General features: G+C 40.5%; 1 protein-coding gene across 6 annotated transcripts in view; it reads right to left on the bottom strand.

The window, feature by feature from the left end:
* The window catches only part of Atxn7 (ataxin 7), a 131,783-nt gene that overhangs the window by 11,404 nt on the left and 101,581 nt on the right, over positions 1-18,798 (bottom strand). For all 6 annotated transcript variants that reach the window (XM_048356075.1, XM_048356080.1, XM_048356077.1 and 3 more), the window contains 6 exons: positions 13,603-13,855; positions 11,120-11,382; positions 10,563-10,645; positions 2,677-2,942; positions 1,006-1,204; positions 537-658 (listed from right to left, as the gene is read on the bottom strand). In XM_048356075.1, the coding sequence (XP_048212032.1) occupies positions 537-658; positions 1,006-1,204; positions 2,677-2,942; positions 10,563-10,645; positions 11,120-11,382; positions 13,603-13,855 (1,186 nt within the window). The remainder of the gene's footprint in view (positions 1-536; positions 659-1,005; positions 1,205-2,676; positions 2,943-10,562; positions 10,646-11,119; positions 11,383-13,602; positions 13,856-18,798) is intronic.

Below are 18,798 nucleotides of genomic sequence, written 5' to 3'. Positions count from 1 at the left end.
CTGCCCTATTCATATCAGGTCCAGGGTCACAACCTAGAGAAGATTTACCTGAGTCCCCTGAACTCATATTTTCATATCTTAGCTCTATTTGGAAACAGACTACTCCAGGAAGAAATCCTGTCCTTGCCACTAACCGTGTGTTTTAGTTTTAGTTACTAAGTGGGGACAATCAAAGTCATATGACAAAATTGTGAGAATTAAATAAATCCGTACAGTAAATTCCTGGCATACAGCAAGCTCAGTGTTATTATCTCTAGTATCTCTCTGTTGGCAAGCTTTTGACGGTGTTCATCTTCCCTGGCTCCTAACTAGACTCTGAGCTCTGTATATGTGAGCACCCTTGTAGTATGAGTCCCAGAACACAGAACGAGATGTGGTTGCTAAATGAATGGATGACTTTCTTATCAGGACTAGTCAGAGGCCACATATTCATTTGGATATGGCCACTTTCCTAAACTCAGTTTTGGAGGGCACCAAGAAGAGAGTAGTCCACAGACTGAGGAAGGGAAGCTCTACCCTCACCCACAGGTACTCACTTCCATAGCTGTGCATTCAGATGCTTCTCTACCATGAGGTTGAGAGCACAGCGAAGCCGGTTCCACCTGGAGTCAAACACGTAATAGCCTCTTCCAATCTGCCGGCTCCCAAATGTGCAAAACTGAAAGACAGAACACAACATACATGCTTGCCACCTCCAACTCCAACATATGGAGAGGTCTCATTCTGTGTAAAGAAATTAGATAACCAGGAAAGACAGAGCTAACTCTAGATACCAGAGGATGTGAAGTATGAGTGTGACAATGCCTGATCCTGCTTTTGTGGAAGAGTATGTAACTTCCACAGGTAGCTCGCATACTACCTCTGGGGTCCCTTTTCTGGGCTGCTCTCATACCTTGACCGCATCCCCCATGTACGGGCATGCCAAGGTCCCTGGCTAGTCCCCCCTGCAATGCCCTGTACATGCTGTGTGGGGAAGGCCAACAGAAGAATGGATGTGGAACTTACAGATGCTGGCTGAGGATGATGACCTGAATAATGACAGTCCAGTTTTTCAATAGACTCTTCTTTGTCATCGCCTTCGCCCTCCTCACTGGATAACCGAGAAGCTGGCTCAGTGGCAGGCAGGGGAGGGTGTGGAGATTCATGGCCTGGAGGAGGGTCAATGGGGGCACTCCCACCTTGCTGAGCTGAGCAGCCTGGAGGCCTTGGTGAGTAGAAAGTGCAGTATGGATCAGATCACACACCTGGGAATAAGCCACCTAAACTCAGATACAACAGTGTATCCAAAGCTACCTGGTGGGGGGCCTGGGTTTCACCACCAGATTCAGGGCAATGTGCTGGTACAGATGGCTGGGGAGCAAAACAACTCCACAGTGAGGTAAGCTATCTGCCAATACAACCAAGGGTAACCTGTATAACTAGTTCTCCCTTCCACAGCCACTTGGGCAACTCATGTTCCCCTTTTACTGTTCATAAGAGAAGGAAAACGTGGAATTTAACAAAAGTATGTCCTTGGTTCCTCTGCAAATTTCAACTGGACTTGAGTTACTGAGACAATAAGTGAAATAACCAAAGAGTGATGGCTCTAGATAGCCTAGGAGGCACAGGAGATGATCAAAGAATGGGGGGGGGGGGGAGGTCACCACCACCCTATGTGGGTAATGAAGAACCTGTTATACAAGGGCAGTGTTGTCTCTAGCTTCCTATCACTCTGGTGGAAGGAAGCTTAACTTTTCATAGATGGAAACACTTCAATGAGAAGATGCCAAGAATCTCAGAGACTTATTAATATTCTGCCATCTGTTTCTCCAGCTCATTAGAACCCACAGCTTCATGTTGGTATAGGCTCAAGCACACACTTGGATTATCATGAGGGGGAAGGTACTTCAACCTTTAGGGAGCCACTCAAGGATCAGACACATGAGGGTGAAACAGTATGCAACAAGACCCAACGGCCACACACTCCTCAGCAGTAGCCCTATTAGCCAGGAGTTGAACAGCCAACCCTGAAGGTCCTTATTCTCTGTATCTTTTGTCTCCCTTCCCCCATAGATCCAAAGCCCTTCACTTCAACTTGGTTACGCATGTAAACAACTCACCGCCCCCCCCATTCTCCCATCATTGTCTCTGAGGCACACGTATGACAAATTCTCATTAATATACTCTGAAACCATGGATTGCTATGTAGCTAAAATGCCTAATCTATGCTCATTTATCCCAAATGAATGAATGAAAAGCATGTTGATAAATGAATGCTATAAAAACTCAGGCTAAAAAGCCTTTCCCAACAATAATTCCCATTGTTGTATTTGCAGGAAATAAGAAATGAATGGGAAACTGCTGTCAAGGCCGTATGAAATGTTCTATCAGTCACCTATAAGAAGTATCCAATTTTGGCCCTGCCTAGCACTAGCAGAATTAACAGAAACCTGATGTTGAACAAGCATCAGACAGTTAATTCTGGCTTTATGCTACTGCTTGTACTGACAACCAAGAAGAGTCCTGGCTGGAACTTCCTGATGATTTTGACAACTTGTTTTTTACAATAAAACCCAATTTAAAACAATCTCCTGAGTGACCATGACTTGAGCATGTTTCTTGACAACAGACTGTCCAGGAGATTTTAGTATTTATAAATCTGATCGCTGAAGGAGGGAAAACTAGGGTGTGGCTTACCTTGGAAGACTGGGGGTGTGAGGTTTAGGTTTACTAGCTACAAAAGGCTTTGATTCAGAAGGAATCAATCCATGAGAATTTTGGTGTGGCTCCAGCGACGTTTTAGGAGGGGCGGGATGCGGGTCCCTGAGAGGCTGTGATGGTTGCTGGGAGTCCAGATGGCGAATGGATTCCTTTTCCCTGGTTTTGTTTTTGTGCTCGGCTAATAACACATCAAATCGTTTTCTTCTACCCTGAACGGCCCTCCGCTGGGTTAAGGAATGTGTCTACAAACCAAAACAAAAAAACTTGTCAGAGGAATCTCAATAATTTTTATCTGTCATATAATTAAAAAAAAAAAAACAACCAATCTCTATCAACATTTGTTAACCTAAAAAGAACTACTTCTCTCCTCGGCTAGACTAAAAGCATATATTCTAGACTCTCACTGAAGAACCTGGGGATGCTACTCCACCAACAGTACAAGAAAGATGATGTTTGTGGGGCATGGCTCAACACAGAGTGCCTGTTTGGCAAGCATGAGACCCTGAGTTCAAACCCCAGGAGGGAGTGAGGGAAGGAGGAAGAGAGGAAGGAAGGATATTAACTGTGTCTAACTGCTTTGTGAATGGCAAGCAATAGAAATATCCAACAATTACTCCTATTTTGTACCCTAGAGCAATTAATTTATCCAGGCTCTTATCAACTCCATTAAAAAAACTTTTCTTCTTTTGACCATTAAAATTCTGAACGTTAATGTAAAAGTAACAATTATTCCATAAAACAAATATTAGGGTCAGGCACTTATGGCTATATGCTTCCAATCTACTCAGGAGGCTGAGATCTGAGGATTACAGTTCAGAGCCAGTCCAGGCAGGATAGTTTGTGAGACTCTTATCTCCAAATAACCATCAAAACCCCAGAAGTGGAGCTATGGCTAAAGTGGTAGAGAGTTAGCCTTTAGCAAAAAAACTCAAAAGCTCAGGCCCTAATGTTCAAGCCTTAGGATCAGTGCGCACACCATCCCCCTCCCCACCACACCACACACACAAAATAAGGACAGCATTCAGTTAACTTCTAGAACATAAAAATTAAACACAAAGGCCTTTCTCTATTCCAAAGCAAATGCTCATGTATTTTAGACACAAAGGGCTACAAGCCAGGAAGACTTGAGAGAAGTAAAGACTATAAGTCTGTGAACAAAGAAAGAGAAAAGCAGAGGGATCCCTAAAAGAGCCACTTCTGTAAATCAAGAAAACTGAAGGAGTTGCCTTAGGGTCTACACATGACATCCAACTCTAGAAAGAGAAATGGTCACACAGAGGAGAAATATGGACAAATTATGGCAGATCTGGCACTATAAAGGTAGAAAATATAAACCTGTGGTTCAAGCACATCTTGTAAGAAGTCTAACATTACTCCTGGCAGAACATAAAACTGAATGTGCAAGTATGAAGTGGTGAAAAGTTGGGCAAATCTTTACACAGCAGTCACCTCGTTACTGTGAAATGATTTTGCAGGTCATCAGCTTGCCTATTCTGCTTTCTCCTGGCATCTCACTATGTAAAGATGCAGAAAGCCTAATGCCCAAGAAAGGATGAGTCTATAACAAGAGCCTCCATCACATTATCTATGAGCATAAATAAATTCACCTATATATTTCCTCCTAGATGTTACAAAATACTGCAGATGGTATTGTGTGTGTATATATATATTATATAATGTACATATATCTTATGTTATATATTAGTACATCTGTCTGGAGAGACAGATGGGATGGTACTTGGTACTTAGCATAGTTAAGTCTGGAAAGAAGGCAGACAATTTCATCCCAACTCTGTTTGAAGAGAGTGAAGGATTCCTTCCCATTCTTGTCTTCCTCCTAGTACTCTGCCAGTACCAGGACTTGAATTCAGGGCCTCATGGTCTTGCTCAGCTTTCTTGCTTATGACTAGTATAGTTAACACTTGAGCCATGCTTCCTCTCCAACATTCTGTTGGTTAATTGTAGCTGGAGTCCCACAGATTTTCCTATTATTATCTCTTTGAACTTTGATCCTCTAGGTCTCCTCTTGAATACCTTAAGATTACAGGCATGAGCCACCAGTGTCCAGCCAAATAGGTTTTCTAATGAGCTCTAAAGAACACTGTCAAAAATGAAAAACAACAACAACAAAAACACTGTCAATAGAAATCTGATCACTGCCCCACCTCCTTAAATTAGAACTCAATGGGTTGCCCATGGTATACAGGAAAAAGACTGAGTAGTCTAGCTTCTGAGAGCCTTGTTTCATGATCCTTGGGTATACTGCATCCCTTTTCCTTACTCCTAACTCATTCTTCTGGCCATCTTTCTGGCTTTAAGGTGATGGCTCTACCCTGTCACAGGGTTTTCATGTATATTATTTCTTCTACCTCTCCTACCTCACACTGCCCAGATAAATTAGAATATGACTTCAGCCCACTGTTCCTGTAGCTGGGAAAGCTCCCTGGCTAAACCTTTGACTGTAGGCTGTCAAAACAGAGGGCCCTTTCTCTCGTTCCTATAAATCATTAGTGGTGATTTACTTATCTGAATCACTATCAGATGGCTTTTCAATCTCCTGTATTACACTGTAAGCTCCACAAGGACAGAGAGAACATGCCTTGATCTTACGCTCTACATCCCCTGAGAGCTAAAATGAGTCTCATATTCACAGATGCATGTAATAAAGTTATTTGGTATAATAACTGAATGGATAAAAGCCAACAGAATCATGAAATCTTTCCACTTGGAGGCACAAGGAACATCAGACAGGCAATCTGTCAGATGAGGAAGTAAGGAGGTAACAATCAGGTGAGAGTAGACAAGAGGACATGAGCGATGGAAGGCAGCAGCTGCAAATCCCCTGCCAGGAGGAAAAACACACATGACAGTCTAAGTTGAGGACAGAATAGATCTGGCAGCAATCTAGGGACATGCAGGGAAGGTGTGTTGAGCACACTTAGTCAAAGAGCTTAAGAGTATATTTTGAAAGACACCTGCACATTCATGCCTATTGCAACACTGTTCCCAATAATCAAATGATGGAATTAACTGAAGTGCCCAACAACAGATGAGTGAATAAAGGTGTGTTATACATCTATATAAACATACACCTACACAAATGTTCGTAAATATACATATACGAACACATACACACACTATGGAATATTTCATAGGCACAAAGAAAAATAAAGTCCTATCCTTTGTAGGAAAATAGATACAATTAGAGGACATCCTACTGAGTGAGATAAGCCAAGCTCAAAAAAGTACAACAGCAGAGGTTTTCACTTACATGTGAAAACTAGACCTAAAAGACATATGCACGTATATGTGTGTGGACATGGACATATACATATATACACACATGCACATCACACATATATGTATCTATACACACATATAAATATATATACACATGCATCTATAATTACTGCAGTTAATCACAGGACATGAATCAAGCTGAGAGACTTATTACTAAGTAGAAGAGGGGAGAATGAAAGGGTGAACAACTTTGTAACACATTTCAAGTATTTAAGACTTCAGCACAGTGAAACCCAGTAACACCTGATGATCCATGGGGGGTATAGGAAAAAGACTGTAGGTGGGTAGGGACTAAGGGGATTGGGCTGGTGGGGAAGAAAGAGATGAGGATGACCACTGTGGAAAACAGATTTTCAACTACGGGAATGAAACAAGGAATCCTGTTGGGGATGCTATTTTTAGGGGGGGGGGTAGGATAGACAGGGGTAAGACTGATTGGAATATAGTATAAACATGTGGAGATTTAACAATAAAAATCTCCCCTTGTATAACAGCTCAAAGGGAAGTAAAGAAACCTGTGGGGACAGTGGAAGTAAGTAAAGGATTTCTGTGAAACTACAGGCCTCACAAGGATCTACATATCCTGCCAATGCTAAGGTGAAGTCATGACCAGTCAGGGGTAATCTGTATCTTTATACAGATTAATGTGATGACAAGATTAGTGCTACGCACAGCAGTGGTACCCTTATTAGACTAGGAGGAGAAGCCAGGTGTGGTGACTTATGCCTATAATTCCAGCTACTTGGGGAGATGCATATGAGGAACACTGGCTCTAGACCTTTTGAGGCAAGAAATTTGTAAGATCCCTTTCTCAACCAATAAAAAACTATGTGCTAGCTGGGCACTGGTGAATCATGCCAGCAATCCTACTTATCTTTAAGGGTGAGATTGGGAGGGACATGGTTCAAGGCCAAGTTAGGCAGAAAAGTCTCTTCACCATGGAGAGCTGGGCACACAGTGGTATGTACCTGTTAGCCTAGCTACTATAGGAAGCCTAACATAGATGGGTACGTACCCAGGCATGCACCTGAGCACGAAGAAAGGCCTCATCTTAATAGTAACCATCAGAAAACAGGACAATAGGGCTCAGCTCTAAGAATACCTGCCTAAGAACCTCGAGGCCCAGAGTTCAAACTCTAGTACTACCCCCCCCGCCAAAAAAACACACACACAAAAAAACGGGGTGCAATTGCATGTATCTACCATCTCAGTTATGCAGAAAGCATAAATAGGAGGATCATGATTCAGGGAGAAAAGGTGAGACCCTACTTGAAAAATAATTAAAGTAAAAATGGCTGAGGGTATGGCTCAAATGACAGGTCACAAGCCTAGCAAACCCCATTACTACTAATATATTTTTAAAAATGAAAAAGAAGAGATGATAGGCACTTATTGAAAAGGAAGACAGGAGCAGGGAATGCAGATCCCTATCTAGGTCACCTACCAATCAAGACAAAAGAGGAACGAGTGAAGCATTTGGACTTCTTAGGGTTTGCCCAAAAGAACTGAAATCAGGGCTCTCAGACATACTAGGAGTCCCACGTTTAAGCACTTACTTACAGTAGCTAAGACATGGAAATAAGCTAAAAGTTCAGGTAACATAAAAGGAAATGTGAACACATGCTGTGGACTATGCAGTCTTTAAAGAGAAGGAAACCCTGCTTTTTGCAACAACATGGATTGCCCTTGAGAATGCACTAAAAAAAAAAAAAGCCATTTACAGAAACAAAAATATATGATTTTGTGAGGTGCTGGTGGCTCACACCTGAAATCCTAGCTACTCAGGAGGTTGAAATCTGTTGATCATGGCTCGAAGCCAGCCTGAGCAGGAATTCATGAGACTCTTGTCCCCAATTAAGCATCAAAAAGCCAGAAGTGGAGCTGTGGCCCAAGTGGTACAGTGCAAGCCTTAAGAAAAAAGCTGAGGGATAGCACCCAGGCCCTGAGTTCAAGCCCAGGACTGGCAAACCAAAATCCAAAACAACCTCCACCCCCCACCCCCAAAAAAACCCAAACAACAACAATAACAAAACCCTACCATTTCATTTACATGTGGTATGTAAAGAAAACCAAAATGGTTGTTATTAGTGGCTGAGAGGACAGGGGAAAGTAGGAAGCTACTTATCAACAGTCCCAAAGATTAAGGTAACTAAGACGAATAAGTTCCAGAGATCTGTTGTACAACATAGGACCTACAGTCAATAATACTATACTATACTGTACAGTATTGTACTATACACTTAAAAATACTAAGACAGCTGGGGGCTGACGCCTATAATCCTAGCTACTAAAGAGGCTGAGATCCAAGAATCATGGTTCAAAGCCAGCCTGAGAAGACTGGAAAGTCCCAATAAACTACTCATAGCACTGGAAATAATAGTGCTATGGCTCAAGTGGCAGAGAATTACCCTTCAGAAAAAGAGTTTAGGATTAGCACCCAGGCCCCAAGTTCAAGCCCCATAACTGACAAAAGAATTAAAATAAAAAAAATTTAGAAGCTACTAAAAGGCTACATCGCATATTCAATGACTTAACCATGACACAATTTTAAAAGAAACACCTTGTTTCACCACCTGCCTCTCAGATAATTTCCAAAGAGCATTCGGATGAATAAAATGTCCCTTACTGAACACAGGTAGTATTACATTTCTGGGCAATCTAGGTTACTGAGAGCCACACAGGCAACATGGAGGGTAAAAGAATGAGCAAGTAGACATAGAAAATGACTCACACCACAGGGGTATTGGAAACGGACAGAATTTTATAGAGCTTTAATGGGTATCTTCAAAATAAAAAGAACACACCACTGTAAGTACTCTACTAATATTCCAAAAAAGGCAGAAGCCATTTTCTCTGAGGTGTAAGTTTTTCACCCAGAGATTCAAGCCTAAACTTAGTGTACATGTCCATCTACTCAAGACAGAATGAAAAATCAAAACACATACATGTGGCATATCCTCTTCCCACAGAAGAGGAGAATGTCTAAAATTTAAAGACATTCTTTTATTATATTCTAGGTGTAGTGATAAATGCCTAAAATCCCAGAACTTGGAAGGATTAGTTGAGTTTAAGTGTTCAGAACAATCCCTGACAACATAATGAGATTCTATCTTCAAAAAAAAAAAAAAAAAGCTGGACTTGGAGGTGTCTCTCAGGTGGAGGAGCATCTAGCCCTTATCAAGTGCAAAGCCAAGTTCAAGCTTTAGTACCACACAAAAATAAAGGAAAACAAAAAACAGTCACTATTGCAAGACAAAAATCTGTATACTAAAATTAGAAATCTAAATTAAAGGAACTAAAATTTAAAATCTACCAATTTAAAAAAAATGGAAGAGCTAATTTTTTCCATCTTTCAAATCAAAGTTTGAAAAGTACATACTTCAGAGTGATAGTTTTCATAGTTCTTCAACCTTTCTGAAGGGTAGGGAGGGACATTTCCAGAGAAATGCAGGTGTATTTCCTTACATAAATGCCCTGATCAGCCCCACATCTACAACCCTTATGTGAAAGTGGATGTATTACCTTCTCATATTAACAGGTTGTTCTTGTAAAGGAAATAAAAACTTCTGAGTAAAGAAGACCATTACATTTTCTTACATTATATATAAATTGATTTCAACTAAATTTATAAAACTAGAAAGTAAAGCTATCTCAAAGTCCCAGATTTTTAAAAGAGTGCTCCTTTAAAAAGCTTAAGAATTAACAAACCCAATCTGGGCCCCAATGGCTCATCACAACCATGCTTGGATCAGGAGGCTGAGATCTGAGGATTGACTTTGGAAGATAGCCCTATAAGGAAAATCTGTCAGACATTCTTATCTCCAATTAACCACCAAAGAGGTGGAAGTTGAGGTATAGCTCAAGTGGCCAACATTGAGTACAAAAGCTAAAGAGCCAGTGCCAGGTGCAGTGTTTAAGCCCTACTGTACCTGCACACACACACACACACACGCACGCACGCCAAAAAACCCCAACCATAAATCTTAAGAATTTTCTTATCTTGTTTTAAGTCAGTGCAATTGAAGCCACAATAAAGAGTGGTTTCTTATATTCAACCTCTAGGATTAAGTCTTTGAAAAATGACAAAGTCGGGGCTGGGAATATGGCCTAGTGGCAAGAGTGCTTGCCTCATGTACATGAAGCCCTGGGTTCGATTCCTCAGCACCACATATATAGAAAATGGCCAGAAGTGGCACTGTGGCTCAAGTGGCAGAGTGCTAGCCTTGAGCAAAAAGAAGCCAGGGACAGTGCTCAGGCCCTGAGTCCAAGCCCAGGACTGGCAAAAAAAAAACAAAAACAAAAAACCAAAAACCACACGAAAAATGACAAAGTGATCAGGAAGGCACACTATTCTTCAGGATACAAGGATACACACAAAAACAAAATATTTCCTCTAACAGTATAATTTCTAGCATACTTCATCTTCTCTACTTAAGGCTTTCATCATCAGAGCCAAGTTTTTGCCTCATTTTTCCAACTCAGAACAATCCAAAACACAGGCTTTGAGCATTGTGGTGCTTCTCACACTCTTCAGCTCTGCCTGAATGCAGCAGGACACCTACCTTGCACGTCAAAGACCGGGTGCAGGGCTTCTTGGTGTCAAGGTCAATGACCCCACAGTGGATGTCAGGATCAAACTCTCTTTCTGTCAAGAGCATAGAAACATTACAATGGCTCGCCACACACTCCTTCATTTATTTTGTAAGTTAAGAAGATAGGAAAAATATCAAGATAGGCAAATTATTGAAATCCTGTTAACAGTAATTCCAAAATGGATGCTATGTGAGTACTTCAATGGAGCAAAAAATACTAGAGGACCACAATTGCTATCAGATGCCTGGAAAAACAATGTTTATGTAAGCATCGCTATATTATTGCATTTGGAATCACAGGGCTAGAAAGCTCTTTTAATATTACACACCTATCTCCTTACTCCTCATCCTATACACATACAATATAAAACAGAGTAGAGGACAAGCGTAGTGCTTAAGGAACTACCTCCTAAAGCACAAGTTCACTAGTTTTACATAGTAGGCATAAAGACAACAGTTCATTTATGGCCCACAAATACCCATTTAATATACATAGAAACATTATGAAGAGAAGATTGTGATGTTACCTGATAATCTTTTATTTAAAAACTTCCTGTTATTGGAATTGTCTTCAGATTTCTTTTCCAGAGTTGGTGGTGCAGGAAGTCCTTTGCCATTCAGAATCTGTCCAGGTGAAGGCAAGTTTGGCTTTGGTATTGAGGGGCAGTTAAGGCCAGGCTTGACTGAGGAACTCACAGTAGCAGGACAGGTTGGCCCCACCGCAGATTTCAGTAGTGTGCTATCCATCTTCGGATGTATCTTTTCCACCTTTACAGAGGGCGTCATGTTGCTGGAGGAGGAAGTGACAACAGCAAGGCCTGAGTACTTCACTGCCTTGAGTGAATGGTTAGAGAGGAATGAGGGCAGAGCCTGGCTCTTTCCAACATAGCACAGGGCCAACCCCTGGAAGACACTTTATACATTGTTTTGGAGCTACTCAGTTCATATTTATGTAGTGTGTAAGCTCCCTGCAGAGGCAAAAAGCCCAGGGGATTTTCAAATGACAAGTTTCAGACAAGTTTTACCTAAAGGGTCTGGGAATGTGGCCTCGTGGTAGAGGGCTTGCCTCATATACATGAAGCCCTGGGTTCAAGTCCTCAGCACCACATAAACAGAAAAAGCTGGAAGTGGCACTGCGGTTCAAGTGGTAAAATGCTAGACTTGAGCAAAAAGAAGCCAAGGACAGTGCTCAGGTCCTGAGTTCAAACCCCAGGTCTGGCCAAAAAAAAAAGAGAGAGAGAGAGAAAAGTTTTACCTACAGATTTATGTGAAATTTAGACTTGATACTCAAGGAAATTTCTGCAAGAAATTTTTGCAAGAAGCAAACATGAAAAGATCATCAAAAAGATGCAAGACCACACACAGCGCTGAGAGAATATGAGAGTCACCATTTTTAAGAAAGATTCATCAAAACAAACTTCTGAATGAGTAAATACTTCCAAGTAGCAACACTAAAAGACTTAGGAGAACTCAATGTTAAAATCAAATGACTAATAATGTCTCCAAGAAGAGGCCCTCTGCTTTTCTCAACAATACAACATAATGTGGAAGGGGCTGGGGATATGGCCTAGTGGCTTGCCTCGTATACATGAGGTCCTGGGTTCGATTCCCCAGCACCACGTATACAGAAAACGGCCAGAAGTGGCGCTGTGGCTCAAGTGGCAGAGTGCTAGCCTTGAGCAAAAGGAAGCCAGGGACAGTGCTCAGGCCCTGAGTCCAAGGCCCAGGACTGGCCAAAAAAAACCCCACCAAAACATAATGTGGCAATGAAGTTAGTTCTTCAGTCCCCAAACAAGTGTGTCTCTAAGCACCTGTTACATAGCTGGTGAGCATGGAGATTGTTGTCATTTTGCCTGAAAAAACTGAAGATGATGATTAAAAGCTAACTGTCCTGGTCCACCTCTACAGTTCTCATTTCTCACAAAGATCATGATGGATGAGCTTTTGCAAACTTTGTTCAGAAAATCAGTGTTCTGACAGCTGACAAGTAACTTACACATTATATTGGCATTTTCTTTAGCATTTTAACAACATCAAGAGTTAAAGCCAACTTTGTTGTACTGTACTTCTAACAGGTGATCAGGAGCTAAGGGCTTAACAACTTCAGACAGCTCCATACAGCTATATCTAGAACAGCCTGACAGCAGCAGAACACTTCCAAGATATCATGGATTATCCCAGCTGATAATTAAGACCTTAATAGCAGGTTCTGGACTCTGCTCTAAGATCAATCAAGTAGTCAGACTTTGGGACTGAGATATGTGGCATACTCTGAAGGAAGGGAGGCCAGGGAAAAGCCCACCCTACCAGGCTAAGATATATTTCTATGGAACTGTATGGAACCATTTCAGTCTTCTACTGTGACAGGAACTCAAAGCAGGCAAGAGGAAGCATGCTTCCCTCTTGGCCCCTAAAAGTCCTAGAGCTAAGGCTGGGCATCTCCCTCACCTTTTTAGCTTGGCTATTGTCAACAGAAGCAGCAGGAACACCCCAGTAGCCACTCATTAATTGTCTTCAGTGGGCCGGAAACCATGCTTGTTACATGGCAGGTACTAACTGGTACATCCCCACAATTCCACACAGCACTATTTGTCACTCAGAGAAATAGTGCCTTGCTCAAAGGGTCTCAACTACAAAGGGACAGAAGTAGGACCAGAAACCAGGCCCATTTGACATTGAGTCTTCCCAAAGTTCCTCAACCTAAGCTTGTTTTGGTCATAGCAATTACTATTCCACAGGGATGTTGGGATCATTTAATGACAGTACACAACAGAGGTTACTTTCAGTTACTAGCACACAGGAAAGGATCAACAGACAAGTATTACCAACCTTCTTACTACCTATTACTACTCTGAGGAGTCTCCTACAACATAATAGGAACACAGAAAGAACCAACACAATGTACTTTAATTTCCCCCAGGCAGGCTCTTTCATACAACTCCAAGACCCTCATACACACACGGCTCATAACCAGCAGGTAAGCTTTACAAATCCTTGTGGCCATACTCACACTCTAGCAGGGGGTACTCTACTCTGCTGAATGGGATGCATGGGCCTGGTGCTCCCCCTGATTGGCAGTTTCTCTTTGGGCGATTTCAACAACTTTGAACTTGATGAGGATGCACTGAGAACTCCTCCACTGGAAGACCTGCTGCTTCCACCTGCACTGCCTCCTTTGCTTTTGGGCAGAGAATTGAAGAAGGAAAATACTGAAGTGGGAGGGACGGCCAAAGGCGGCTTGCTAGATGAGCTATGTCTCCTTTCTGAAAAGGAAAACAAAGAAAAGAACCATGTTTCAGGAGAATCTCAAATGGAACTCTTAGAAGAATTCCCTGAAGTCAATACTTTTAGGCAAACACATGTATAATTAATTGAAAATTTGCAAAAGGCAACAACTTTCAGAAGGGCTTATCTAGGCCCCACAGACTTACTCAGGATTCTAAGAACCAGTCCTGTCTCCAACACATCTTGGCATAAAAGGTTTATCATACAGAGTCATTAGGAAATTACCCATTCTACATTTTAAGCATACAGTCTTTGAGGGTTTGTTATGTTACAAATGAATCCCACTAACTTCAACTTGCCCTAAGAGGGAAAATTATTCACTCATCTGTAGAGCCTGTTAAGTGACAACACATGGAATTTTCTTCCTTTCTAGCACAGCACCTCTCTGGTTTTCAAAATAGCAAAATCAGAAGAAACAAGTTGTACAATTTTTCCCTTAGCCAGCCTGTAACACCAAATAAAAACATATCTAGGGTTATCTTAGCATTCCTTAAGAATCTGTGCTAAAATTTTCCAGTGAATCATTTTAACTCCTTCCCCTTTAATAATCTCACTCAACTACAGATGGCAGAGCTCCGGCTCACACTGCTAAGATGCCAAAGGCACAAGACAAAAATACCACAAATAGCTAGGCCTCTTTTAAAAAAAAAAAAAACAAGACAAAAAACCAGGAAGTAATTAGTGGGTGACTACAGACTACAAAGGTTTAACAGAGAATCAAGCTTTCTCAAACCAAGGCAATCTATATTAATAAATATCAAGAGATGCTGAAATAAACATTATAATCAGAAATAAGTGAAATACTTAGTAAGTATTGTCCTAAGAAACCTGTGTTGGTAGTTGAGTGCTGGAATTTAAAACTACACATTTACTTAACTCTTGAGTTTTAAAAATGTATATGAATATACTATTTTAGACAAGGAAAATACATCCATTTATGATAAATATTTTGAATTAAACTTAAAATTCAGGAAGAGAATTTTGTACACATTTATCTCTGTTCTTCATGCTTTTACTCTGAAGTTCACTTTGGCATAGATCTTTATAAAATTATTAAAACCTCTAAATTACAAAGCAAAAAAATGTACATGAATGCATACTGACTGGAGTTATATGCAACTGAAACCTTAAGCATATTAGACTCAATGACAACTAGTATCATTTAAATGGCTTACTTACAAAGACTTAGTACTACTTTGGGACCTTTGGGCAAAGATATGGTGACTTTTCCTGGAAAGACAGTAGTTCAGCAATGCTTTATGAGGTACTTAAGAACCTGATTCACAGCAGGACAAAATGACATTATGTGAGGACAAAATTCACGTAAGTCATGTAAAGGTTATAACCAACTTAGTAAGACTAAACTGATAAGTGTTGCCCTGCTCCCACATTAAGTTATATGTGCAAGGAGAGGAAAATTAAAGTAACTTCAGTTTAACCAATTCTCAAATTTGTTCTTTGCTTTTTTTCTTAGCTAGGCACAGTGGGACATACTTATGGTTCCAGCATTTAAGAGGGAGCTAATGGTTTGAGGCCAGTATGGCAAGACTATCATAAAAAAACAAAAAACAAAATTTCTTTCTTTTTTCTTCTTTTTTGGCAGTACTGAGGTTCAAATTTAGGGTCTGGCACAGGTTGCTTTCACTTTCAATTATGTTTTAGCTAGGGTCTTGCCTTTTTGCCCAGCGCGAGCCAGGACCTCCATTCTCCTCCTATTTGTTTCCCATGTAGCTGGGATGACAGGCATGCACCATTTTGCCTGGCAGGAAATGTAGTTTTTCTTTAAAACATTCTGATCATACTCCCAAACATGTTTACAGTTTTGTTGCCTGCCCTAGATAGGTGGAGCTTCCATGAGCCTTATCTCTTATCTTTTATAAGGCATGTTACAAGAAATAACTCTTCAATCTACATCTTAAAGACTGGTAGAGCTCTTCATGGGAATAGGATTTTCAAATGGCTCTAGACTAGTAGTCCACAATTTTGGCTATATCTCTGAATGACTAAAAATGCTTTCATGGTACTGATGCCTGTATCCTTCCCAGAGACTGTGACTTAATTGGTTTGGGGTGTGATATAGGCATCCAGACTTGCACAAGCTTTTGTGTGTGACTGTACTGTATTGTGCAGCCTAGGTTTCGAGCCTGACCTAGGCTAGGCAAACAAGTCAGGAACCATTAACCATGGTTGAGTGAGTTAACATCTGCACAGTGCTGAGAACAAATGGCATATATGGCATATCCCACTTTATTTAATACCTTGCCAACTAGAGCTCACTGCTACTACTTTGTCTTTAGTGATTTTCGACCTTTCATCAAATGCAACCATTTTCAGCATTCTTAACAAAGCCACTTTTTTTTTTAAACTTAATATTTTCATTTTGGAACTGGGAAGCATAGTTCAAGTGGTAGATGCCAGCCATGGTTAAAAAAGCTAACTAAGGGAGAGTATGAGACTCTTAGTTGCAAACACAAGCTAAATCATTTTTATCTAAATTATTTTCAATGGTATCATTGCCTCCTCTGTACTGTAATTCTAAGGGGCCTCTGGGGGATAGGGGGCATTCTTGGTATTCTGGATCTACATACAAGATTTCAGAGTGGTCAGCATGCCTAGTCTTCTTCCAATCAACCACCAGCAATGCCCTTCTGTCACAGACAACTTAAACCCCTACCCCACCATTTCCAGAGAGGCTCCAGGGTAAAGCACAAAACGACTACTCTTAGCTGAGAGCTACTTTTTTCCAAATCAACATATCCATGAAACAGTAAGGTTTTTTTTTCATGAAAAATATTAAAATAGGGCTGGGAATGTGGCTTGGCGGTAGAGCTCTTGCCTTGCATGCATGAAGCCCTGGGTTCGATTCCTCAGCACCACATAAAACAAAAACAAAACAACAAAAAAATCCGGAAGAGGCGCTGTGGGCTCAAGAGGTAGAGTGCTAGCCTTGAGCAAAAACAAGCCAGGGACAGTGCTCAGGTCCTGAGTCTAAGCCCCAGGATTGGCCAAAAAATAAAAAATAAAAAAAAAAATAAATTAAAATAATGAAGTATTTAAAATATTCACCCATAGTAATCCATAAAAAGAATTTTGTGCATTCCCCTTGAGCAGTGCAAGGAAAAAATGATACCAAGTTTGTGGTAAAAAGGCATAGGAAAAAAACCCCTCCAACTACAAGTATAGAATTCCTTGTATTCTTTGGGCATCAGAAATCTCAGAGAATTTCAGAGAAAAAGTACAATGGTTCCCAAGTTATGAGAGTTAAATTTACAATGTTTTGACTTCACAATGCTTCAAAGGTGATACTTGTTTAGGCAAACTGTACTTTGAGTTTCCAATCTCTATTTTCTCAGACAGCATAAAACCACAGTTCCCAACTAGCCACATGATCTGAAAAGGAAGAAACCCATGTGCCAAGCTGTGTTGTCATGAAGCTAGAATGTCCAAAGCTTGAGAATTTATATATTCTTCAATTATAATTATAATTCTTCAATGATAACTTCAACCTGCCAAGGCCTTATTTGAGTAGCATTTACAATGTAGCTTTTCATAAGATCAAATGATTATATGTAGAACATTCCTAATCAGTTCTACTATAATGCTTGCTTTGAGAATGCAAATTTATTCCAAAGTTATTGTAATACTAAGGAATAACCTGACCATAAAAAACGTTTCCATATGCTTTTGTTTCTAAGGGACTGCAGAAAACTACACCTGGCTAAACTAGTCACATGGGGGTACATAAAACACACATAACCTCATTTACCACTCACTTCAGGGTCATGGTACATGTTAAGAACTACACTCTGCATCTGGCGTTACAGTTTTCTGTCAGTTCCATATGATCTTCCATCACTTTCCATAATTCACAAGTTGTAATCCACTCCATACCCACTTCACAGTCAAATACTAGGACTTTTCAAGGAAAATGGCTAAATTTACCTTAGCGTTTACGTATATTTAACCATTTAACATACGTAAGACTGTTATCATTTTCATTACATTCCTATCTTTTTTGTGCCACAAAAGACGTTTTTAGTGTTGTGCCATAACTCATTTTCCCAATAAGCCTCATGTGGTTTTTATTGCACAATTTTGCACAGTGCGCTAATTTTTAAAGAATGCATGTTTTTATAGGAGAATTGACTAACTTTTGGCTTTTCTCAATTTTCTGTTCTTATTATGGTCTACCCTCTCTTTTTCTTTAGTTAACATCTTTCCTTGCCTGTTAAGTCTTACATGGGATTCCACATTAGAAAACCAAGACTCTTAATGATAAAGACTCTTAATAAAACCAAGCTTCTTAATGATAAAAGTCTGGTGCCATATCGGTACTTTCCCCCAAACTACTGCTTCAACAAAAAATAAAAATATTTGAAACTAAGAAAGGCAATTTATCATGTGAATTTTTCATTCACTAAAACAGAATGTATGTGTAAACTGAGATCATGGCTGACAAGTGCCAGCTCAAATCCCTGTCATGTTACTGAATTAAGCTGTTCCATCATAGTGCAAACATGAAACTTACTCTGTGAAAAGGATAGACTCTGGCTTTCTCCTCACAAGAAAGCAAAAATGAAAAAACTAAATTATAGCTGAGTCTGACTCCATTTAACCTTTCATTGTGTGTCCTTATATTTCATAAGATTTTAAACAGGGATTAGAGCTTTAAAAAAGTGCTTCTGAGATCAAAAGGAAAGTGGGCAACTTAAGAGTAAGGTTAGGGAGCCTATATTAAGTAAAGTGGACAAAGTCGTGGCCGGATGCTAAGTCAAACTGCCATGTGGTTTGCTGAATAGTCCAAGCTGAGTTTTCAAAGAGCTCCATTCCTCTCTCCAGGGCCTGGCATCAGCCCAGAGAAAGTACTCTCAGTCCCTGAATGAGCAGCATACTGTGAATAGCTTTAGTAAGTGATAGAAGG

This window comes from Perognathus longimembris, chromosome 10 (assembly GCF_023159225.1).
Source record: "Perognathus longimembris pacificus isolate PPM17 chromosome 10, ASM2315922v1, whole genome shotgun sequence".
Lineage (NCBI taxonomy): Eukaryota > Metazoa > Chordata > Mammalia > Rodentia > Heteromyidae > Perognathus > Perognathus longimembris.
Note: the sequence above shows the minus strand (reverse complement) of the source record. Positions and strands in the feature narration are given on the sequence as shown.